The sequence below is a fragment of the Pleurodeles waltl genome, chromosome 11, assembly GCF_031143425.1.
Source record: "Pleurodeles waltl isolate 20211129_DDA chromosome 11, aPleWal1.hap1.20221129, whole genome shotgun sequence".
NCBI lineage: Eukaryota > Metazoa > Chordata > Amphibia > Caudata > Salamandridae > Pleurodeles > Pleurodeles waltl.
This window is the reverse complement of record NC_090450.1, coordinates 705,193,152-705,218,862: the sequence shown is the minus strand read 5'-3', so window position 1 is coordinate 705,218,862 and position 25,711 is coordinate 705,193,152. Positions and strand designations below refer to the sequence as shown.

General features: G+C 41.8%; 1 protein-coding gene across 2 annotated transcripts in view; it reads left to right on the top strand.

Moving 5' to 3' along the window:
- The window catches only part of LOC138266016 (protein transport protein Sec24C-like), a 192,804-nt gene that overhangs the window by 111,793 nt on the left and 55,300 nt on the right, over positions 1 to 25,711 (top strand). For both annotated transcript variants that reach the window (XM_069214320.1, XM_069214321.1), the window contains exons 15-18: positions 10,144 to 10,240; positions 10,710 to 10,855; positions 11,741 to 11,879; positions 12,759 to 12,880. In XM_069214320.1, coding sequence (XP_069070421.1) covers positions 10,144 to 10,240; positions 10,710 to 10,855; positions 11,741 to 11,879; positions 12,759 to 12,880 — 504 coding nt within the window. The remainder of the gene's footprint in view (positions 1 to 10,143; positions 10,241 to 10,709; positions 10,856 to 11,740; positions 11,880 to 12,758; positions 12,881 to 25,711) is intronic.

Sequence of the window (25,711 nt, the reverse complement as noted above, 5' to 3'; positions counted from 1 at the left end):
GGGGCCCGTCAGGCATTGGAGTGCCGGCCTGGCGAGGAGAAAAGCCCGATGATGAAGCATGTCAAAGAAAAGTGAATGAGTGCTCTTGTTCCCAATCTTGAACACTCAGAGGGACCTATTGACTCCTCCCCGGACGTATAGAGAGAAATCACACTTATCGTAGAACTGTGCATCCGTCTTTTTGTATTGTGTTATTACTCTGATTAAGCCTTTGACTTGTGACCTGCTGAGGAACCATCACCTGCTGCTGCTCCAATAGGGCTTGAGATATTTGAATTTGCTGCCTAGGTACCATTTGAACTCGGGTGGCATTTGCTGCGAATGGGGCATCTGCAGACGTGGCATTTCCATTTGTTGCATAGGCTGAAAATCTTGCACCTGATTCAAATTTGGATTTTGACCTCTCATTCTCGGTCCTCTCATATTTCGGAAAGAATTCATTTTGTTAGTCTGCTGAACAGCACTTTCCTGCACTAACACCAGACACTCCCATTTCTGCATTCCTGATTGTGCTGCTTTAACCTGCATCACGATTGCCTTTTCTTTCAACTTTCTCTGTTTCAACTCAATCTAGTCACTACAGTACTTTGCATACTGCAATACCTCATCATTCGGCTTCGCTTGCCAACAAATCAAATGACTCTTAATCGTCTGGCTAATTTCGGGTCTCAATCCTTCGAATGAACCTGAACACAAAATGAATCATGTCCTTCGGCTCAATTGTTTCTGTCCCACTGTAATGGTTAAATCCCTGCAACAATCTCTTTTTTTAAATTCAATCACCTTATAGTAATATTTCATTACGTCAGGAGATGGTGCACCTGTTGCTAGATCTCTCTGAGGTACTCTTGTCAGCCAATCTACACTTCTTTTGCACTTGTCCCATAAGTCTGCTGGAACTACTATTGCTAACAGGGTGTTCAAATCTTCCCACAGGAAATTTCGCGAGTTTCACAAGCCTATCTGTTTGCTAGTACCATTCCACTGACTTTTCTCTCAAGCTGGGATAATCATTTGTAAAGGACAAATTGCCACTTCTGGTCCAAGGGACATAGACAAAATTCCCTCCGGGAATCTCTCTCATTGGTACGATTTTCACCAGATTCTCAACCTGCTGCCCATTTGCAGTAAAATTCACAGAATCCCTTGTCTTTTTGTCTCTTTTCTTCACCCATCTCCCTTCCCACTTCTCTAATACTCCCCATGTTTAAATGTTCTGTATTAATTCCCTAATGTGAATTTTCATTACTGGTACTCATGTTTTCAAAGTCCTTTCAGTCAAATTCTGATCTGTAACTTCTCTTTAAATGTTTTGTTTTCTCAATTTGTATGTCATATTTCTCTGCCATGTCTGCTAATTTCTGATGTACTATTCCTGCTTTGTTGGTAATCAGTTTGCACACATAACGGAACTCGTCTTCTCAGAATGAGTCAATTCTATCCAACCCCATCATTCCCTCCATTAGGTCTTCTACCTCTAGTCTAAGCCTGATCAAATTCAGTGCACTTCCTCCGCTAGAATCTCCTTGGGTGCTACTCAACCATTCAGTTAACTGCTGAGCTGTCAAACATTGTAATGAAATGTTATTACTCACACCGGGCACTTGCTGTAATGTTAGGCTCGGAGTCTCAGGTGTTACCCTGCTTGGACTGGAACCTATGTCGAATCTACCCTGATTATATGGAGGAGTCCTTAAGGAACTCAAATTGATTAACAGACCTGTCCATCTCGCAGGGTGGGGAGCATGTGGGAAAAAATTTAAAAAAAGGTTTCCTCATTCACTTCAATCAAAGTGGCACCCAGGGGATAATGGCGGGTGAGAGTAGTAAAAGCTGGGACCCCTCTTCTTTTCAGTTACTCTCTTGGAATGTGAACGGATTAAGAACAATGGGTAGGAGAGACAAACTTTTACAATATTTAAAAGACTCCCCTGCTCAAATTTTAATTCTACAAGGGACACATCTGACTAGAGTTGTGGGGGGTTGATCTCTTTAGAAAGCTAGCATAGGTACACTCATTCGCCTGTACGGAGCATAATTTCAATACTAGGGGGGGTTGCCATCTTAGTTAAGCATGGGATTAAGGCAGGATTGTTAGAGGTATGATCTGATCCAGTGGGAAGATGGATCATAGTTAAGTTACAAATTTATGACAGAATATTTACTGTGGTGGGGTTTTATGGTCCAAATTGTGACGATACTGGCCCTCTTGAAAAATGCTTTTCACAGTTAATCAACTTCCCTGATCCGGTCCTAATTGCTGGGAATTTTAATGTTGTGCTAGATAATAAACCGGATAGATCTGAGAAGTGCAGGTCACTAGGGACTCCTAAATCTCATCGTTTTTTGAGAGGAGTGATGAAAGAGTGGGGGTTAAGGGAGGTATGGCGACAGAGGAAGAGAGAATTAAGGGAGTTCTCTTTTTACAATCAGAAATATAAGCACGCCTCTCGTATAGACTATTTTCTTATTGACTGGAGGCTTGAAGGTTTGGTAGGTAATATGACTTATTTACCGCCCATCTCTCAGATCACGCAGCAGTGGTATTAGAGTTAAAGGTGGTTGGACGGTCTGGTGGTAGCAGATGGATGTTTGACCGCATGTTACTGCAAGATTTGGAGGCTCTCGACCAGTTGCGAACAGAGGCGGAGGTCTTTTTTAAAACTAATTTGGGTTCGGCTTCTCTGGAAGTGGTATGGGACACCTTTAAAGTAGTCACGAGAGGTAATGTTATGAATATAGCTAGCTATAAGAATAGGCAGTATAGGGCTACTATTCTCCAGTTGGAACAGGAAATGCTTAAAGTGAGGATGCAACTTTTAGGGAACACTAAGGAGGAGGAGGTGGAGGCTTTGGGGTCCAAGTTGAAGGAGCTGAGACTTCAGTTGGAGTAGATGTTACAAGCCAGAGTCGCCAAAAGAGTAGAGGCTAGCAAATTTGCTCACTTTGAGTATGGGCAGAGTGCAGGTAAGCTACTAGCTTGGAAATGCAAGCGAGATCTAGCAAGGAACTATATTAAGGAAGTAGAGATAAATCAAGCAGGCGAGAGATCATCGAATAGGGAGGAAATGGAGGTAGCTTTCCACTCTTTCTTTTCTGAATTGTATAAAGAAGAGGCTGAGGTAGGCGAGGAGGATATTGGTAAATGGTTGGTGGATGACACACTCCCAACTATGTCACAAGAAGAACAAACCGCTTTGAACAGTCTGATCTCAGCTGGGGAAATCAGGAAGGTGTTGATGGGTAGTAAAGATGGTAAGGCACCTGGGCCCGACCGCATTCCTATGGAATTCTATAACTCGATGGCGGAGTCAATAATTACAGTTTTGGTAGACTTGTTTGCTGTGATCTTTGAAGACAGGGCCCCTATCCCTGGTTCATAGAATGAGGCTATGATTGCTTTAATTCAGAAATTGGGGAAGAGTCCGGTTAAGTGTGAATCTTACAGGCCTAACCCTTTGCTGAATTGCGACTATAAGATATTTGCTAAAATTCTCGCTGATAGACTCAGAAGAGTGGTGGGTCAACTAATTCACCCTGATCAAAAGGGATTTATCAAGTGTAGGTTTCTCTATGAATTGACTTATAACTTGGCGGGGGCAAGAGATATGGCTACATCCTTTGAAACGCCCCTGGCTGTGGTTACCTTGGATGGAATGAAGGCCTTCGATAGGGTGAACTGGAGGTACTTAACATTAATCCTGAGATCATCTGGTTTAGGAGAAAACTTTTGCGGAGTTATAGATTTAATATATAGAGATCCCTTTGCCAGAGTTTTAGTAAACGGTAATCTTACTGAGCCTTTGAAGATCACGAGGGGCGCTAGGTAAGGTTGTCCTCTCTCCCCATTGTTGTTTGATTTGTATATATAGCCACTAGCCAGGAAAATAAGAGGCATTCGGTTATTGCTCCTTTTGAGTGCAATGGTTGGGTGAAAAAGGTGGCTCTGTATGCTGATGACCTTTTAATTTATACGGCTGACTTGTTTTTTTGCCCTGCCTATGCTTTTCTCTTTAGCTGATGATTTTGGTAAAGTTTCGGGATTTCGGGTCAATGCAGAGAAGACAGAGGCTATGGCTTGGAATCATTTGTCGGTGGGACAGATACAATTGAAGAGAAATTAGATATTTAGGGATTCTATATACTCAGAATATTCAGCTACTTGAAATAACAAATCTAAAGCCGGTGATAGAGGAAGGGTGCAGACCCCTTCAGAGATGGATGTACCTTCCCCTGACATTGGTAGGGAGGGTTAATTTGGTGAAGATGTTGATTCTGCCTAAACTCAATTTTTTGTATAGCTCTATACCTTTGTTAATGCATAAGCAGTATTTGTTAAAGCTTCAACAGGCTATTACCTCTTTTGTTTGGGCATCAAAGGGATCTAGGATATCATGGAAAAAACTGAGGAGAAAGAGGGAAAAAGGGGGGCTAGTGCTCCCGGATTTGAACTATTATGCCTGGGCATTTCAATTGAATTCTGTAAAAATGCTGTTTTCTATTCCTGAAGCCTCAGCAATCGGTGTAATGTTTAAAGCTATGTTGAGCTCGGTTAAGGGAGCCGTTAAGCGATATATTTTTTAAGTTTGGAGACCCAAAATTCTTTAAAAAAATAAAATTGAAAATCCTCCACGATGTCGCATCAAGCTGGTACTATTTGAGGCTGGCAGCAGGAGTCAGTTATTACAGTCCATATGCTCCAATTTGGGACTCTCCTGGTACCCCTGAATGTTTTAAGGACGTTTTAGCATTACCATTGAAGAAGGCAGGGATAATGTCCTGGGGGGATCTGTTTAGCGATGGAGTGCTAATTTCTCTGGAAGATCTTGAGGTGAAGCTGGGGTGTACCTTTTCTATATTGACGTATGCTCAAATAAAAGGTTGGTTACGAGAATCACGAGTGATGTGGGGCTGGCGTCTTTTTGGAAGAATTTGTGTTATCTGAGTCCACCAGACTTAAGCGGGTCTCAAGTTGGTATTGGGAGATACTAGAAGGTCTGGATGGGGAATTTACATTGCCCACCTCCCTATGGGGGAAGATTATGCCACAGGGAAAAGTCATGCAGTGGTGGGAATCCTCTATGTCAACTCTGTTTAGGATTGCCAAGCCGACATTTCTTTGGAGGAATCATTTGTTCACGATTCATAGAACATATCTTTCCCCAGGGAGACTCTCTAGAATAGGCAGTAACAAGGCATTTAAGTGTCCCAAATGTGACTTACAGCTTGTCTCTGATCTTCCTATGTTTTATGAGTGTCCAGGGGGGGAGCTTTTTTGGAAAGATCTTTGTAAATATCTCTCTCATGTGTTGGGATGGGAGGTTTTGGTAACTCTCCCTTTGATTATTTTTGGCCTGACGCAAGGGGCAGCTGGAGGAAGGCACAACATCAGTAAAGCACACAAGGACTTAATTTTCTACTCCATCTTAGTGCCCAGGAGGGAAAATGGACAGCGAATACGCCTCCCTCGTTCAGAGACTGGCTGCAAGCCCTTCTCTATTTTGCAAAAATGGACCTGGCGGTAGGGGGCTTATGCAAGAGGAATGTGGGCCCCCCTGCTTGGTTGGCAAGGAAGATGAATATGGTTGTAGTCTAATAGGGAGCGTATAAAAATGGTTTGGTTTGTCAAGGTCCAATGATTATTTCTCCTTCTCCCCATCTCTCGTTAGACTGACTGGCGCAGGTATACCATTTACTGCTTGAAGTCTATATGAAAGAAATTGGGGGCTCGTCGGCAGGATCAGCTCTTTTTGGGAAGTGGTGCCAGGATCAACTACGGGGCTGATATAGGAGTTTCTGTGAGGTGTATGAGGACTAAAAAAAAAAAAAGATAGTAATAGGTTTACTTCTGGTGTCTGAGTCCTCTGAATGGTTGAGAGACTACTTGATCAACATCCACTCTTGATTGGAGTATTTTAAATACTATATAGCCACGACATCTGGTTTAGAAAAAAGCAACAGAAGATTCCACAGAAAAAGGGTCCCCCAGTTCCTCAGTCAGAGCAGGAAACAGGAGTTTATTCAAGTAATTTAGTTATCACAAACATTACAGGATGTTGAGCGGACAAGAGGTTACAGGATATGCCACGTAAAGTTTTTTTAAATGGCTCTAAATATATAATTGAAAGCAATGCTTAATGGAAAATTGGGAGGTGATGCACTTAACCATTTCCCTAAAAGATACATACCAGTTGTCGAAGATTGTGGCAGAAAGTAGATTTAACTTCCATGACTTTGTTACTGAAGTGTCAACATTTTGTTATATCATGAGGTTAGATGACTTCTACAGTATAATGTGTGGTACAGAGCCAATCACTTCACCTTAGATTATGTACTGTGTTCATTTTGTATTAAAAGTATTAGTCTGACAAGTATGCAAAATTAACTCAAGCACTCTAGGTAATAATAGGATATCTAAGGATGTCTTAGAAGCAAATTAGAATATGTGTGCCTTATTTTAAGTTCTCCCTCTGGCTAGAAAAATACTTACCAATTACATCAGACCAGTAACATAGATAGGCAGCATATTTTGTCTCAGCTATAAAAAGGTATATAGAATAATACAGCTAGTTGTCTGTTTACTGCCCTTCTAACTGTCTGCGATCAACTATTTGTGAAAAGGGTATTAATCCATCTTGAAGCTTGGACTAATGCTATGGGTATTATTTCAGATGGACGCCCATAAGTTTCCTCTTCTACAACAATTTGATGTTCCTCTCACTTTTTGCTCACAAGGCTACCTGCAGTGAAGCCAGCAGTCTATATGTTGTTTATTGGATATTACATCAGTAGAAATATTGCTCCTGTGGGGCACATTGGCCCAAGACATAGACTGATGCCTTCTTGCTTGCATTAGACTTCACTATTCAGAAGCATGGACTGCAATTCAATAAGTTAATCCTTATGGTCATACAAGGCAAATAGCAAGCCGCAATGGGGCTTACTTTCACTGTAGTTTTTTTAATTATACATAGACAATACTTTAAAAAACAATTCACATGATTCACAAACAATCATCTAGGTGAGGCACACAGTATGCCCATGGGTACCAATGAAAATTATATATGTGTCCTAGGTCACAAGCCAGTACAGCTCCAAAAGTATTTAAATGTTTTGCTTCAATATGGCAAGTCAACAAAATTCTATCGCCTTTACTAAAACTAAAATAATTTGTATGATACATCCTGCTGTGAAGTGGATGGACAGACAACTGAAATCCTACATAAGTATCTTTACTCAAGTACCACACTTAATACCACCTTCTCATGGTGCTGATATTCAGATAATAGAAAATAAAGGCTGTGGCATTCACGAGAGAGATCATGCAAAGCCAATTAGCACCTAGGGGGTTTAATAATGCCTACTTTTTGAAGGCCCTTAGGAAAGTTTAAACTATATCGACTATGCCAACTCAATTCTCTCTTTGCTCCAAATCAGCGGTTCTTAACATGGGGTTGGTGGACTACTGGGGGTCTGTGACACCTACTGAGAGGGTCTACGACTATTTAAAACAAAAGTCACATTAGCAGATTAATTATATATGCATACATAAAAACGCTCATACATAACTTTAAACCACTCTGTAAATATGAAGTAAGGTGAAATAGGAGCCTAAAAAGAATGTTGATGTCCTTTGCCTGATTAGTGGCAGCAGCACAGGACAGCAAATAGAGTCTAGTGTGGATGATTGGTGACCTCAACGGAAGCACTGGTATGTGCCAACAAAAGGAGAGCATGCACTATTATTAAAAAAGTCAAAATAATGGGCTAAATTCTAGCAAATCAATTAGCCTTTTAGAAGTAAAACTGATTTTGGAAAAAGCTCCACCCTACCCTTGAGATTAAAATTTTGATTTAAAAAAAAAAACGTTCTTTCTTATATAAGCATAATATTTTTTAATTTGTGTATTTGTTTAATGTTTCTGTATTGTTTTGAGGTTCACATAATAGATATTGCTTAGGCTGTGGTCCCTGGCTTCCAGTAGTGATTCACAGGCGGTCCTTGGAATGCCAAAGGTTTAGAGCTGCTGCTCTAAATCATTTTATATCCTAGTGAAATTAAAGACTTTAGATTAGCTCTGACTAATGATGATAACTGCAAGGCAATTCCTAGACAAGATTTACAATATTAAAAATTCCATTGTGGGTTCTCATCATCTTCTTTGAATTTCTATGTGAAAAGCTCCAGTAAACATGTGTTTGTAGTATTTAAATTCTGTAAATTTTACTTACACAAGTTATGTGATTTACTTGGTTAACCATAGAAAGGAGCCAAGTGAAAATATTGATGGAATGTCCTAGACTGAAATTATAAGGAGAAACTTTCTAACAAGACTATGGGCCTTATTATGACTTCAACGGACGGAAAAGCCTGTCCGCCAAAGTCCAGATGGGTAGGTTGCCGCCAGTGTGGCAGCCTCCCTGCTGGGCCCATTATGAGTTTTCGGCTGGGTCAGCAGGTGGAACCTCAGTTTCCACCCACTGGCCCAGCGGGAAACAGCCTACAGCATTGTCTCCAGCTCGTAATAGAGCTGGTGCAATGCTGTAATGCATACAGTGCACTAGCACCTGTCACAGTGTTCACTGTTTGTAAAGCAGACAGTGAGTATTGCAACAGTGCTGGCCAGGGGGGCCCTGCACTGGCCGTGCCAAGTGCAAGGGCAGAGCAGAGGCCCCCCTGGGGCCACCTGCACCTTGTTTCCACCAGCCTTTTCATAGTAGTGTTACCGCCATGAAATCGCTGACAGAGAAGTGGGTTGTAATCCCCAGGGCAGCACTGCCAGGCTGCTGTGAGGTCATAATCTGGTGGTGCTGGTGGTACCGACTACAGCGCTACCGCCACGGTCATAATATGGTGCTCGGAGCACCGGGAACCTAGCTGTCATTAGACCACCAGGTTCATAATGAGGCCCTTTATCTCTGTGGGGGAAAATGGCTGTATCTTTGAACATTTTGGGATTAAGTCTATATTTGAAGATAGCTAACATATCATTTTGATATCAAAAAGCTTTCTTACAATGTACACTTGACTGTTTGTTTGTGTTAACTAATGAAATTGGTGTGGGTAAAGATTCCAAAAGCTAAAGTCAGAATTATTATTATTTCAGTTTATTAATATGTCATACAATATATAAAAAACACCACAGGATAAAAAACACTGATGAGTATTTACAGAAAAATACAGAATAATTAAAAACAATTGAATTGAATATTACAGAACATGCCTCTGGAATGGACGTTAAGGACTCAATCTTGGGATTTATATCTCTGGGGAATAAGTATTGCTTACTTGAGGCCCTCTCACACCAAAGTATACACCCATAACAGCCTTACCATATAGGTGCCCAAATAAATACAATTAAACATATTTACCCCTACTTGCAGGTCTCTAAAATTGATCCATCACAATTTGCCCTACATGGGTTTCTGATACATATAGCCAGAGGGATGGAAGCAATTCTCTGCTTAGGTGGTACTTTCACAATAAGTCAACTAGCCCACCAAACCTGGTCATTCATGAGCAATCAACTGCGTACCTTTCCACGCGGTGTAAATATAAAGGAACCTTGGATGTAAAATTGGTTCCTGGCTAGAAGATCCAATTTAAAATCACAAATGTAGTTTTTTCAAGCTGTGTAGGAATCTGTTCAAATGTTTTATAATACAGTCTTTTTTTCTGAGGCACCTTATTTCTTGTTTCAGGACATTGATGATTCAATATAATATTCAAACACTACACTTTGCGCAAGGGGGCAACCAAGGCCATATTTTATTTCATAGTGTAATTTGTGGTGTAAATATAATATAAAGTAAAAAATATGAAATGCTGGCAGAGGCATGGAGGCCAGTACTCACTATTTGTGTTTCTACTACTTTCTGCATGTCATGTAATTTACTTCTTTAAGAATTGTTTGTAATGTTTTACATATATGCTTTTACATGTGATTGTAATGTTTGCTGGATAGCATGATTATGGTGGCACTCATGGGGGATGCCATTGGTGGGTCCTATTGCTTTGTTCCTGTAAGGATCTGTATGATTCAGCAGATGTCTGGAACTCTTATACCTTTCACAGAAGGGGTGGGTATGTCAATGGCTGCTTGACTTGTTTGGCAAGTCTGATGGCATTGTTTTCTTTATCAGGCTGAGGTAGACGGTTGCCGGTTGTTGCAAGACTTCCATCACGCAATGGAGAAAGAAATGGGATTCAATGCACAGGTGAAAATGTACACCAGCAAAGGTGAGATGCTGAGCAGTCACACAAAGAACCAAAATAAGATTTAATTTGCACTTTTCACCTCATTAGAGATGCTTCAAACCCAGGCACTAGGGTATTTACTAGACGTCTTACCTCATTCTACAGGGACTCACACCTGGGGAGCAGTACTGTAACCCACATATATACTTTGGTACATATGCAGCCCTTTACCCTCACTGCACTTTTCTTTTATTCTGATAGAACATGATACATTGGATGAATGTATGCAGAGTGTGAGTGAATTAAGTGTTGTAATTTTAACTACTTCCCAGACAATATTTTGGGGATGTATTCAGACACCTTGCCAAAATATTGATTTAACACTCAGAGATGTGGACTAGGGAAGGGACTGATCAATACAAGGTTAGTGGGATCTGTGTCAATGTAGGGAGTCAGTGCATCGGTTTTTAATAAAATGGCATTTGATGCTGGTTTCCTGTTCCTTTGTCAGGTCTCTTAATATCCGGCTTAATACACCCATTTGGCATTAGTAGTCAGGGTGAAATCAGGATGGCGTACACAGATTGTGACCAGTCTTTTATGGTGGAGTTCAAGCCTAGCACCAAACTCAACCCAGAAGAAGGTGTTTACCTTCAGGTAAGCAGGAGTAAATATGCCCAGTATCTCTAGAGCAAACCACTATTCTCTGCTGAATATTCTCAAAAGGGCAAGACTACCATCACAGCATTTTAGATGGCTTCTGATACCCCTAACCAAGCCAACCCCACCTGCAAGATTATTTCTGAAACACCAATATGGAAATAACAAACTGGTTTCAACCCCTGTTCCCCCAACCGCATTTCCCCACCCTACTAGTTAACTCACAACTCAAAACTACTGTGAATAAAATTGAATCCTAGTCCACTACTGATGTTAACAACTACATATATACATCATTACAATGTCAATAACAGTACCCGGACGTTGTCCATCCACCCTGACCCCACTGATGACCCAAGGAGAGAAATTCCTCTAACTTAGAACTCTCCTTCCAAAGTCATATCCACAACTTGTACATAAGGGCAACTCCGATACACTTCAGTAGATCACCAGGTCAATACCAGAGTACTACTGGTACACACACAAGGGCACCAGGAATCCAGCCGCTCCCACAGCCATACAAGATTACTACGGATAACCAATCACAGACACAGAGGCCTTTGCTGATGCCCTGCCAAAAGGTAAATACAGGCAACTGTTGATAATGCAAAGGGACAATCTGCTACCACGACTAATGGTACCAATTTTGAAAAATAAACAAGCTCATTTTAGGAAAGTCATCAAGAAAATCCCACACCACTTCTGATCACCTGCTAGAGCCACAACCCACAATTTACACTCCATCAGTATAGTGACTAACAAGCTACATCGATTGTTTCTTTCAGAAAGCTTCCTTGATGGGGCTAGGTCACATCACTCTTGATATACGTAACTTTCTAGCTGTGTCTGAAGGTATCTTCTTCCTGTCTCTTTCTCCAATAGTTTGCTTTGTACTACACCGATCAGACAGGTCAGCGAAGGCTTCGTGTGCACAACATCAACTTGAACTGCTCAGAGCGGCTGGTGGAGACATTCCAGCAGAGCCAGGCTGAGGCTCTGCTGTACTACTTCTCTAAATCAGGTGAGTGGTCGTCAGGGACAGGAGAGGCTTTCAAGAACTGACCTCCAACCAATAAAATGTTCTAAGGGAATATGACAAGGTATTCCACACTGTTAATGAAGTGAGAATTTGTCCATGGGGGCTGTCATGTCACTACCAAGATGTGAGAAGAGAACATACTGAAAGGGGCTAGCCTCAGCACAAGGACACTGAGCAGGAACCACTAAGAGATACCACATAGTGCTGAGGAGAAGGTGATGGGTAGATAAAGAATAGCAAGAGTCCTCTTCACAAAGCTGGAGGACAGCAGAGGATAACAACAGGTATTCACCACCCAAACAAAGAGGTAATTGGCCCACCTACAACTATCCTTAAACTGCCTGGGTGCTGGAGAAATATTACCAGGACATACCACCACTGCCAGAGAGGAGGTTAGCATATTTAACTAGTGTTGTCATATTTCAGAAGGGGAGGAGTGATTAAAGTTTAAAGGAAAGTTTCTGAACTGTAGAGTAATGTGACTTGCAAATCCTTACATACTTTAACGGTTCACAGTCCAAACATGCAAGAATCTGAGTCAGAATATTCTTTTTATCACTAAATCTGCTGCCTGCTGCATGTACCTTCTGTTACATCTTTTTGCAAAGCTGCCAGCCCAACCAATCATAAAATAGGAGCCACAACAACAGATGATTTTTTGCAGAAGCAACAATGAGGCGGGCTATAAACATTTGAAGATTAGTGCCATAAAACACAGAGATCCAAAGGCCCATTTTGGCTAGCGTGGGATGTGGGTATGGGTGGTTGCACATAACTGAAATATCTGGTTTACTGGATGCACTTACATGAAAGATGTTTTGTGAGGTAAACTCACAGTTGTGCCTTTTTGTGACCCCACAGCTTACAGTGCCATCCTGCACACACCTCTGAAGGATGTGCGTGATGGCCTGGTGACCCGGTTGACTAGGATCCTGGCCTGCTACCGCCAGCACTGCGCTGCCTCCTGTATGTCTGATGGACAGGTAAACTAGGGTGCACTATCCTACCCTCTCAAAGCCACCCAATGTATGTACCTACCGACTTGTGCTAACCATGCCGACGTGTGTGTATATTTCCACCAATCTCTGCTGCTGTGCTGCTAAGTATGCAGGTGTCCAAATGATCTTGCTAACTGGGTTGCCATTGTGCATGTTTGTTCTGTTCCCTCTTAACTGTGCCACACTGTGTAGGTTTTTCGTTGTCTATCAAATCCCATCCCTATCAGACTCCTACTACAAATAACAGCACACCAGGCTGTAATCTCAGTGGATAAATAGTTTAGTCTGGTAACCTCTTTAAAGAGGTAAACGTACCCTACCCTCCTAATCAAATGAGTTTAATTATTTCCTTATCCACCTATTCCCGTTGACCTAGGTTTTCTTCAGATCACTCCAAGCTGAATTTTTAACTTGGAAAGAACATCTATTTTAGCATTGAGGTGCATTTGTCTGCTGACGCTAGAGACATTGTTCCATACTCTTTCCTGCTAGTCATAGTTGTGTCTTTTCGGATGGCCTAATGTGATGTCCAGTTTCTGTACTCCCCAATTTTTTGGTTACAAAATATGTAAAAAGGTGAGTTGGTGTTTGGTAAATCCAGGCATTGGGCGCACCTTCCTCAGTGTTGCTTTTGGAGTACCTGCAGGGCTTGAGCTGTGGTAGCATGGAATTTGGCTGACATCATGCAGACGTCAGTGTGCATAGATGAAGGTTCTAAAGGTATGTGCAGTCGCACATGAAGAGCATAGAACAAAAGGAAAGACCCCACTTGGCATACTAGCAATAGGAACAGATCACTGCAGGTAATGAAGAGGGACAAAAAGCAGTAGACAGTCGAGCAATTGGCCTTGCAGAGCCATTGGAAGCAGTGGTTCAATCTGAAATATAAACAAATGACCATTGTTATATTGCTGTTCCTACAAAATGGATTAGAACTAGTGCCATTCTGAACTTTAAGTGGGTCACTATCCATGCCTTAAAGGCTCGTCTGGTCAGGGAAGAGGGATGAGAGGAAAGCTGGCGTCCATTAACTCCTCAGCTGTTATATTATTACTGAGAATTACTTTTGTTGACTTTTGAAACCTTATAGTTTGGCCGGCCTTTGGTCTTCCCAGAATTAGAGTTTCCCTTGTTTGAACCCGTGCAGGGAGTTCCATCAAATTTCTCATACTCAAAAGTCTTCTTTGTGGAGGCCATGGTGTAGGAGAATTGTTGCTTTGGATCGGATGGTGTTTAGGTTCCAGTTTGTCTTCCTTACCTTGGTTAATTAGGCTTTTCACAGGAAGCAGGATGTCATTTTGCCAGTGTTCTTTTCTGGCATTTGGTCAGGAACCAGGTGTTTCCACATATAATGGATGTGGTTCCATTGGTGAAATCTTCCATGTATAGACCATTTCTTCATTCATTTGCTTTGACAAAAAAGGAATGAGATCTATTGCAAACAAAAGTCATCTGATGGGTCAAGATGGTGATCTCCCAGGCCTATGAACCGGTGAGCACAGTCATGCTGGGAGGTGCTCGGGGACTATCAACAAGAGGTGCTTTGCAGCCTCATAAGCTGAGTTTAGGGACACAATTCCTTTTGATATTTTCACAGCAGCAACCTGACAGCATCCTTCAGCTTTGTATTGTATTACATGTTGGATATGGTGGAGATGGAGAGGCTTTATCTGGTACCAATTGATCATCAGATGTTAAACGTGATGCACTTTGATGGTGATGTATTAATTTGCATTGGCAATATCAGTGTAGGACTGAGACGCAGACATGTAGCTTTCATACACTTTATGCAAGTAAAGATTGAGGTGAGGGGAAAATGTCTGGATTACTTAACTGTAATCATTAGGACTTCAATTCTCAATTGCTTATCACAGTGCTTAGGTTCCCACCCTTCTGTCTGGAGATTTCTCTCCTGTAAAGCTTTTGATGGCTTGGATGCAAAAACAGGATGATTGTTAAGTTTGTCCTTAAAGCGATCATGTGAAGTGAAGGGGCATAGGAAATGGTGATATGAGATAATAAATGTTATCATGGAAACAGCTATGGGATACTTAAGAATGTACAGAGAACCCGAGTTATAAAGTTCATATGAAAGCAGGAGTGGAAATGGAAAAGTTGTACCCTGTGAGACACAAATTAGCATAGGGGTCGGGTGAAAGAAAGGGCAGAGCCATGGGGGACAGATTCAGTGATACTCAGCCTAGGGCCTGTTATTATTTTTACAAACTCTGCCCCCAAGCAAATTGACAACATAGGTACATGTGGTAATACATCCCTACCGTCTTTCTATATTGGCGACAGATCATTTGTTAAGATTAGGGTGTTAAAGCACCTGCTACAAAGAACAATGTATACTGTACAAGTCTCATGAAAAAGTACTAGTAAGCTACTTCAGTTACTTAATGCATTTTTTGTGGGGAACTACTGTAATCTGTTGGCATAAGTTTAATAGATCATGATAAAATAGCTTAAAGAGTGTATGAGCGTTCTGCAGAGCAATGTGTGTAACCTGCAGGGTGAAATCCATGTAGGATACCTCACAGGGTTAAGTTGTTTGTTGGTGAGGCCCTATTGTAATTTAGCAGACCTGGGTATCCAGTTTTAGACAGAAGTCCTATGGAATGAGACGAAAAGCGAGGTCACTACTTTGAGTCTTCCCTGGCTACACTGTAAACCACAAACATCAAAAGTGACCACGCTTAACACAGAGACCCATTTTATGGGTAAATACTCCTGTTTAAAGGGGACCCTTGTCTTGTCCTTTGTCTCTTGATATGCGTTGGACAAGGGATATACAAAGAAATTGTCAGGTGTGGCATCACACACCCACGAGCGTGTCATGCTTCATCATTGGCCACACCTCATTCACCAGAGAAAATTCTAGTTGTGTGTGGGCTCCTTGCTCTTGTAAGGAGTACTTTCGAAGGTGGGGGGGCAGATTTGGAGACAGGACCTAGAGAATTAAAAAATCCCTGTACCCTAACCCAAAGATTTGCTTTTAATGGGGGTAGGTCTAGGAAATTATTAAAACCTACGATGATGCCTGGAATTGTCTATTATCCCAGCATCTGAATGAGTTAACACGTTTCAGCCTATGTGGGGGATGAAAAGAGAGTCCTAGGCTTTTTTCTGGACCCAGATCCCTATTCCTCAAACTCTTTTTTTTACAAACACATACAGTCATACAATCAACAACAGGCACACTATACCTATTAGTATTGTCCAGTGAGAGAGCTTTAGCTGGAAATGCAAAATATTTTTTATGATTTTGTGGGTATGTGAAACACATAACATAGATAGAACTTAAAACACATAATTGAAGACATAAACGGAACATAAATGATAAAAACTCATAGAAAATGAGAACATAACAAGAATTTTTCATACTTGTAATAACTTTTTGTAAACATCTTTTTACACATGTGAATAATGCGCACAGCAAACCACTACAAACTTGTGAACATAGTGCAGATCAAGCATATTTATTCACACACCAAGATGATGCCTTACCCTAGCGTAGACTAATGAAGGCTCCCATGGAGAGATTCATAGGAAAAATCCTTGTAGTCACACACTAAGAAACAGTAATGCAGAAGGAACGTGGTAACGAAACCAATGCCAACTGCTAAGAACAGACCAGGAAAGATGGTATTCCCTAAATGAGGGAAAAACCAATTACATAAAAGGTAGGACACACCTTGTCATGAGTGTCTTTGCATTTCACTTACTGATGTTAGATAGGTCAGTCCATTAGGGGTCTCTTGGCCCGTATGAATGCCTATGACCTGAATTGGCTATGAACAGGGCAGAAACATGTTGGCGTAGCATGGGTGGATTAGGCCGTCTAGCCTGCATTCCATCCCAGTATTGGTTTTATTTGTACCAGAAGTCCCCACTAATAAAGGTGATGTATGCGTTGATTAGCATAGTGCACCACGAATAGCTGTGACAATGTATTATGGCCCATGCACACCTCATGCCTACCTCCGCTGCTCTAATCTCTGTATCCAGGGTGGGGGATCAGTGCTGCACCTATGCCACCTTGAGTTCTCCCTGCGGGTACGAGCAGCGGGCTGCAGTGTCGGTCCCAGCGGTGGGAGGGCCTCTCCAATTTCCAATGAGTAAGTCTCAGCATCCCCCAAGGTTGTTAGGCAACAGCAAGGGAAGAGCCTCTCCTTCCGGTCTTGGCAACCCTCTGCCTCGGCCCCGTGGATGCTTCACCTCTCCAGGTGAGCAAGCTGCGAGCTCGGCCACCACTAGATCGCCAGACAACTGGGAGCTCAACCGGAGCCGCACCGCGTATTAGGAGGCAGCTCAATTACTGCCCAGTTGGCTCCCAGGGCCGTTACATGGACCCCTCAGTGATCAGGCAACGTACAGTGGTCCGAGTGGTGCAGGATGGTATGGATGGCCGGGACCGCACTCAAATTGCATCTATCATCTTGATCTGGCAAGCCACGCCCCCTACTGTATATTTTTACTGTGTTTCCTAGAATAGATTTAAAGGCCCCTTACAAGATATTCAGGTCCCATTGATGGTTCATTGAAAGATCTTCCATAGACTTCTGAACCTCATCCTACCAAGGCGATGCAGGCAAAGTAAAGAGGTCTTTACCATGACGAAATTTAAGGCTCCCAGTTTCAGCCTTCTTTAGTTTACACCTGAGTTCAGTAAAGTGTCACTCTGTGGCAACGTTTGTTCAATGAGCCCGAATTCCAGTCTTATCTGGGATTCTACAGTGAAACTTGGGAGAGTGAATTTTCGACAAAAAACCTTGACTGCCTCTTGTTTAACCAGCACCCAAATGTATCTGGGAAGACCGTTAAATAATGAATCTGCTCCAAATGCAGCCTGGTCAACAAGAATCTATTGTAGACATTTTTCACATGGATCAAGTATCCTTATATCCCCTGATGAATTATAACCTTGGTGTATCTATCTACTGTAGATTTCATTTTTCCTGGTGTTCCCTAACAGCCTCCTTTACTCCCATTGAGGACGATTTTATTTCCCTTTTGCTTAATTTCAAAATGTTGTGAGGTTCTAGAGGATTAAAGTTCATCCCTATCTCTAACAACAACCTTTTAATATGCTGAAACCATGGAATTTTAATACAGTGATCCAGACCCAAACAGTCCCTAATGATTTCTATTGTATACTTGGTGCCTTGTTTCGTCCAGATACTATGCCTTTTAATTAATATATTAAGATCAATAGTATCCTCCACATACTCTGTTCCCAATTTCTTATGTACTAAGTAAGCGGGGATCGACTTTGGCATGGCAAAAAGTCAGATCAAAAAATAATTATCTTGTAACTGTGACAGTTTACACTTATATTTACCCCAAACTGGAGAACCACACAGTGCCACTGGAAGACATTTACTTCTATATAATTTAGTAATTCCTTCTAAAGGTTTGCTGCCTATCTTCATGACAAAGCCTAGAACCACTGCTGTAACCCTTATAAATTTTAACTTGGCCGACTACATGGGGTGTCCAGTCACCGTTCTGGGAAAAGACTATACCCAGGTAATTAAATGTTTTTACTTGTTCAAGCATCTGACTATTCCGAAAATATTGTGTCCCCTTTTTTAACTTCTTCCCGCATACCATGGTATAAGTCTTAGTAAGATTCAATTTTAAATCCCTGCTCTCCATAAAGGTAACAAAGTGGGTTATCAGCTGCTGAAGACCAGTAGATGTCCTAGATAGGAGTACTGCATCATTGGCATAGAGCAGTGGTTCCCAACCTTTTGACTTATGTGGACCCCCACTTCATCATTACTGGGACCCAGGGACCCCACTGAATCATTATTGGAATCCTGGGACCCTCCCACTAAGTCATTACTGAAAGCTGGGGACCTAATCTGTTTATATTATTTACATTTCTAAGCAGTCACGGACCCCCTGAGGAGGCTTTGCGGACCCCCAGGGGTCCCTGGACCACAGGTTGGGAACCACTGGCATGGAGTAAAATAGGGGTAATTCAAGAGCCCACCCTGATGGCATCTGCATTAATACTCTGAAGGTAATCATCCACCCCACTGATATATAAATAAAATAACAGTGGAGTTAAACCTGCCTAATTCTCTGGGTAACCCGAAATGTATCTGTTCTATCCCCATTCTTTCCACAACGGATACAAGTGGGAGAGGCATACAACTGGGAAAGTTAACTTACAATATTCTTTGGGGCCCCCATGCCTGTCAAGACTTGCCATAATTTAGCATGATTCACCAAATCAAAAAACGCTAGAGAGTTCTGCAAAGCACAGGTGAATATGTCCCACCCAAGCTACTGTATATTTACTAATAATAAGATGTAAATGTATTCCCTGTTCCACAGTGCCTATTTCTTTTCTAAACCCGAATTGTGATTCCGTCAAAATTCCTTTGTCCTAGGCCCAGGCTTCCAACCTACCTAAGACCACCGCACCCATAATTTTCACTGAGGAGTCCAAGAGTGAAATGGGTCGGTAGCATCTAGCTCCCCCCCTATTCCCTTTCTTAAAAATGGGGACTATCACACTTTCACGGCAAGATTTTGGGTGATAACCATTTGTAACTACGTTACAAATTTGAGTTAGTTTTGTGACCCATAATAATACATTTGCCTTGAAGGCATCTACCTGGACCCCATCAGGCCCAGGAGCCTTTCCTTGTGCACTGTTCTTTAAAGCTACACTGATCGCCTCCATAGTAATTCGATCCAAGGCTCAAAGGTAATAAGGGTTTGGGGGCCCAAAGGCACATCCATAGCAATGTTATCTGAATTGAAAATACCTGAGAAATGTTTAATCCAATCATCGGGTGGCACAGAAATCTCCAAAGAAGGGTTATCCCCCTGTTTCAGAAAAGGAGAGTTTATCATTTTCCAAAAATAAACGATTATTTCCAGTTTCAGCAGCCTGTTCTAAATCCACCCAAGCTAATTCCTGTAATTCCTTTTTTCTCTTTTTCTACACTGACCTCTAAACATTTCAGAGTTCCTTAACGTTATTCCTGTTTCTTAGCGATTCCTGCAAGGCATTTCTAAGTGCCTGATTTGCTGTGGTACATTATGAATGAAATCATTCTGCTTTGTTTCTTATCTTTCCAGGGCTTTAACTTTGAGAGAAAGCCTTCACCAGCTTGTCATAATCCACCCCCACTCTGTGCACATGACTTCCCATTTTTCTTGCACAATAGATTCAAGTATTTTCAATTCATTTATCCCTGTCCATTTTAAGGTGATACCCTTCCTCCCCAAGATTTCAATTTCTGACACATTTTCCATTTTTGTCTCACAATTGTAAATAATGTTAAGGAAAAACTTAAAACGGCATGACCGCTAAGCATAATATATTCAAGCTTAAACCACTTAACCAGATTCAGATCTTTAACTGAAATCAATACATTATCAATAATAGAATGATGCCCATTTCCATGGAAGGTTGTCAATACAGAGCCATATTCTATTGGATCCTGTTCTACAAATTCCAAATTTAATTTGTATAAGCGTTCATTTAATGAATTCCCATACAGTTCATGTGAGACATGCACTTGGTCAGCCCCAAAACAGTCCGAAAGCCACAGACTGAGCTACTATTGCACTGACATTTCTCCAAATTAAAATCTCCAACCCAGAGGCACATAAAATCAAGACCCACTTTACTCACAAACCTATCCAAATCCTTCCCCAACTCGGTAATAATTCTACTATGTGTATTATTAAAAGTATTATTATAAAAATGTATTAATAGAACATCATGCCTTTGATTTATGTTTAGATGTACGACCTGATAGAAGAGTGAAACTGTTAAAGTCTTCCTACTAGTAATGGGCAGTTGGTTTGTAATAAGTATAGCCAGCCCCCCTTTGGCCCACCCATTTTTTGAAGGCATGGCAGGAGTTCGGATGGAGGAAGAGCCATCAATATAAAAATCATCTTTGCACCTAGGTTTCCTGTAAACATACTACCTGGGCATAGCATATAATATCTAGCTAATCAGGGTTATGGATCTTTGATTCTATCCCTGCCACATTCCAACATTTGACAGTGAGATCTTGTATAACATTTCCTTTTGTATTGGCCACGCCCAACTCATTTTGTGCATGCCCTTGCAGGCCATATAACTCTAGGCACTGACTCCCACTAGCTACTACCATGTCCCTGTTCTGTCACTCTTTATCCTCTACCTGAGATAGTGTTTGTTGTAACAATCGGAGCTATAGCTTATTTATAGATATCTTCTGCCACGCTTAGTAACTTTCTAATGAGTGGGCTGTGTTGTGAAGACCCAGGAATGCGTAAAGGGTATCAAATCTGCTCCGGTCTAACTGGTCTTTAAAAATATCCTAACAGGAGGGCTTCTATTCTATGAAAGCTGATAGGTGCTCATGATAAACGATGTAAAAGGATCTCTACAATTAATGGCCTTCTAAACTTTATAATTATACAGTCCCCAATGGTTTATTTTGGGTGAGCGCCCAACTATGGCATTCTTTTTATGGGACAGATCCACCTCCTATCCGGAATTTGATTTCAACCAATATACAGTCTTGTTGTGCAAATTAGTATATTCCCCCTTAGCCTCTTCTGACAAAAGTGGCACATTCTTTAAAATGATCATATGGGGGTACACTCGGGAGGAAGTTGAGGATAACCCTTGACATATTGTTGATCTTTTTCAATCCTTCTTTCCTCTAGTCCCGTCCTAATATTACAATTGTGCTTTAAGGAGCCTACGGGCAATATAGATGTAAGTTCTGTCTCTTCACCCGAGTCCCCCAGCTATTATGCCCTCCCACAACCTTAGCACTCGCCTCCAAGGGCCTGTTAGATTAGGGTGGAACCACAGGACCCCCTTTGCATGTACCCTGACTTTCAATTATCACGTTCTTCAAGGCCGTTAGTTGAAGCACCACTTCCTCTAATCGGGACAGTAAAGGTGCGAGTTCCTGCTTAATTATACCCCTAAGAACTTCTTTACCTTTATCAGAATAGAAATCAAACTGCTAAACTGAAGGGACAAGATCCAGAGTCATCTGAGTAAGATAATGTGATATCTTTCTCCAACCTTTGCCGAGAAGTACCCTACTGTGCATTGTTAGCCTTTTCTTTGGCTTTGCCTCTGGTCAAGCTCCTACAATTTTTTGTCCTTTGGTGGACTCACAGTAGGGTCCAAGACCTGACTATTCATGCTCCTAGAAGAGTTGGGCACAGGGAGGGAATTGTTTAAACCATGCGACTGCACTTTAATAAAGAACTGTCCCCTTCTGTATGAGCAGCTGTTGAGACAGACCCCAGACCCAAGGACAGCTTTTGCTCTGACAATTTTATCTCCTCACCGCAATTGCTCTCTCCAGCATTCGATCAATGAAATTATTTTAAGAGCCACAGGATTCTGCGCTGGGGTTGCTCCCAGTAGCCTTTTCTTCCCCACACTCCTCCATGGTCTGGCCCCACGAGAGTATTTAAGTTATGCCACTTTTTCCCCCATCCCAAAGAACCATTCAGCAGCAATGTATTGCTCTCCCAAATAGTGCTGTAGAAAAAGGATGAAGATAAAAAAAGTACCCTTACTCCTAAATCAGAGGGGTGGTGTAACCCAGCCTCTGCGGACGGGCATAGACAGGCCCTCTCTTGTCCCGGTCTTCGTCTGGGCACGCACCCAGGTGCATCCTGGGCCGAGGTAATGAACAGTGCTTTTTAAGCGCTCCATGAGCAGCCGCAAACCAGTTGATGCACAGAAGCCTGCTGGGGGACATAGTCCCATCCCAGCATTTCAGTTCAGGGCAGTTCAGCTGTGTAGAGTGAATCCCAGGTAGCGGCATTCCCGTGCCGCGGTAATGGCCAGTGCTTTTTAATTGTTCCACAAGCAGCCGCTAACCAGGTGATGCACACAAGGCCTGCTAGGGGACGTAGTCCCACCACAGGAGGACAGTTCAGGGCAGTTCAGCTGTGCAGTGTGAGTCTCAGGTAGGGCATTCCATTTAGTCACTTTCCTCTTTTCATTGCGCAAACTGGTTGTGTACCATGGTTCCCACCATTTGAAGGAGCTGCTGGGCAGAAACCTTGTTTGCGTATCAATCCCCTTAGTTCCACTGCTCTGTCAAAGGTTAACACCTTAAGGGGCTGATTCTCAACAGCGATTGTGTTTGGATAGTTAGAACGCATGTCCCCAAAGCAATTCCTTCAACCGGCCAGCAGTTTTTCAGCATTGGAGGTCCAGTTAATTCAGTCTGCTCTTGGAACGGTCAGTGGATCTCCTATCAGATTGGCCTCATTGATCTTTTAGCCTTGTATCTTGAAACCTGACTTCTATGGGAAGTAATCGCTTTCTAGGCGGTTATCTATTTGAAACTCCAGCAACTGTTTAAATAGAGACAATGACAGAAACGTATAGTCCAGCACAGCACCATACTAGAGAGCAACATGCGTAAATGATACAGGTTGGTCCAGGCTGACGGCGATTCAGAGCATGGAGCCCAAGTGAGTGAAGGCCCTGACTAAATTATCACCTATTGTATCTAGTCATTGTGGGTGAGAAACAGGAAGTGGAATGTTCCAGATTAGGTCCATCTGCCTTGTGGATTCAAAGTTGTCATAAATTGAGCAGGTTCAGATTAAAGTTACCTGTGATAGTTAGTTCTACATGCAGATTAGGCGTGGTGGTTTCATCAAGATATTTACTAAAATAATCCGCTTTGGCTTGGAGAGGTTTTCTATCATGAGTTAGATATATAAAATGAACAGGAGCAGATTCTGCCGGAATTTATTTAGGAATTTGATTTCGATCCTTAAAATCCATGATTTGTTGAACTTATTCTCTCTGTTCTGCAGTTCATAGAAACTTGACATTGGATTGTGGGACCACCTGATGACTGTCCATTAGCAGCCCTTTTGTATGCAGGGGCAATAAGCGATTAATAGCTTACCAATGAAATAGTTTCACTCGAACAGGTTTCTTGTAGACAGATAAGATCAAATTGCATTAAGTACAAGACAACTAAATTGACGCTTGAATTGATGGAACCAATCCATTTGGGGCTAAACACACCTCTTCTTCCTTTCATCTCACCCATTTCTTTCTGCTGCTGCCCATTAAGCATCTGACCTTTTCTTCCTTCCACTCATTTAGACACCCTTAGAATACATCTTTCGTCAGCTCACCCTCTCCTCTTCCCAATCTAGGAATGTCATTCCTCAGCTGGCTTAATACAGAGAATGACAATACCTCCGCTCCAAGTCAATCATTACTAAGCACTTTACCTATTAGAATCAGCCTGACACCATAGACTCATCTATTCTCAGGTGTCCTCATTATAACAAGATTCTTAAACAAAAACAAAAACCTTATTCATGTCTACGGCCTGCTGTCATAGTCTGACATTTACCTGTTCTTCATGACTAAGACCTAGCTAAGGGATGACTCTGAACCAATCCTACATGAAGGTATGCCTCCAAAGTACAAATTGTTCCTGAAAAACGACACTAAGAAGAATTGGAGCCATCTTCCACAGCACCTCAATACCTACAAAAGAAATTATACACTGTACCACACCTAACAGTAAGTTGCTGCTTGTCCATTGCTCCCATCATCGCATCATCATTACGTCCCCCTACAATTATCATTTCCTACATCTCTTCATATACTGTGCCTCTGAGATAACACAGAAATGCCCGGTTTATGCAAGTGGGGGAATACCATACATGGTTTAACAAACCCAAACTGTGCATTCCCAAATACCTGATGTCCTATATAAAAATGCTGATTTTAAATCAAATGTCTGTGGGCTGTACAGCAGGTTGGATCTTAGACACAATATTTGACTTTCAGTATTACCACAGAGTTACTTGCAAGTATTACGTTGCAATGTATCCATTATGCCACAGTCAGTTCAGCTTTCACCTTTTAACCCCATCAGTCAAATCTTTAGTCACAAAATCCAAACGATCTACAAGGCCTTTGAAGCAGTGTGGCATCCTACCTTCTGTGCTCAAGTGAACACATTGCACAACATCTAACTGCTGTATGTCCAGACCACCAATTCCTCCCATCAACTTGAAAAAGCTTGGTAGATGCTTAAGAGCTGTATTCTGGAAATACCTTGCAAAAGCAAGACTAGTAACTCTATGGACAATCTTACATTTCAATACCATTCGAATTAAAAAAAGACAAAAGCTAGAACTATCCATTTGCGTTTATGAAGCTACATGTCCTGCCAAGAAACTTCACAAGATAATCATCCATTGTCTGAACTGAGAATGACCCTCTTCCAAAAAAAAACATACACAAGATCTATGTGACTTCCTTGCTGATCACGTCATCAACAAAGCTAAAGACCTAAAAAGATAACAAGGAGAACATTCAGAAAAACTCAAACCATCACTTCTCCAAATCTCACACACCTCAACCACCGCTCCTATATAGGCCACACTACAACTAACAACATTTATCAGCCAGCAATCAAAAAGGATGCTCAGGATCCAAATAAAAATGAGAGTCCTCCACAATCCAGTCAGCAGTATGAAGTGCACATAATTGCTACAATATAATACAATACAGTGTAACATTTCAACAGGGTTTTTCCAGTCATGCGTCTGGATATAAATAACCTCTAAATTTTCACTTACGCCAATTGGAGACACTGGGGGTCATTATGAGTTTGTCAGACGGAAAGGGCCGTCCGCCAAATTCTCACGGTCAGGCTACCACCTTCCTGCGGGCCCCATTAAGAGTTTCGCGCTGGGTCAGCGGGCGGAAACAGAGTTTCCGTCTGTTGGCCGAGTGGGAAACGGCCTACAACATTGATGCAGGCTCATAATAGA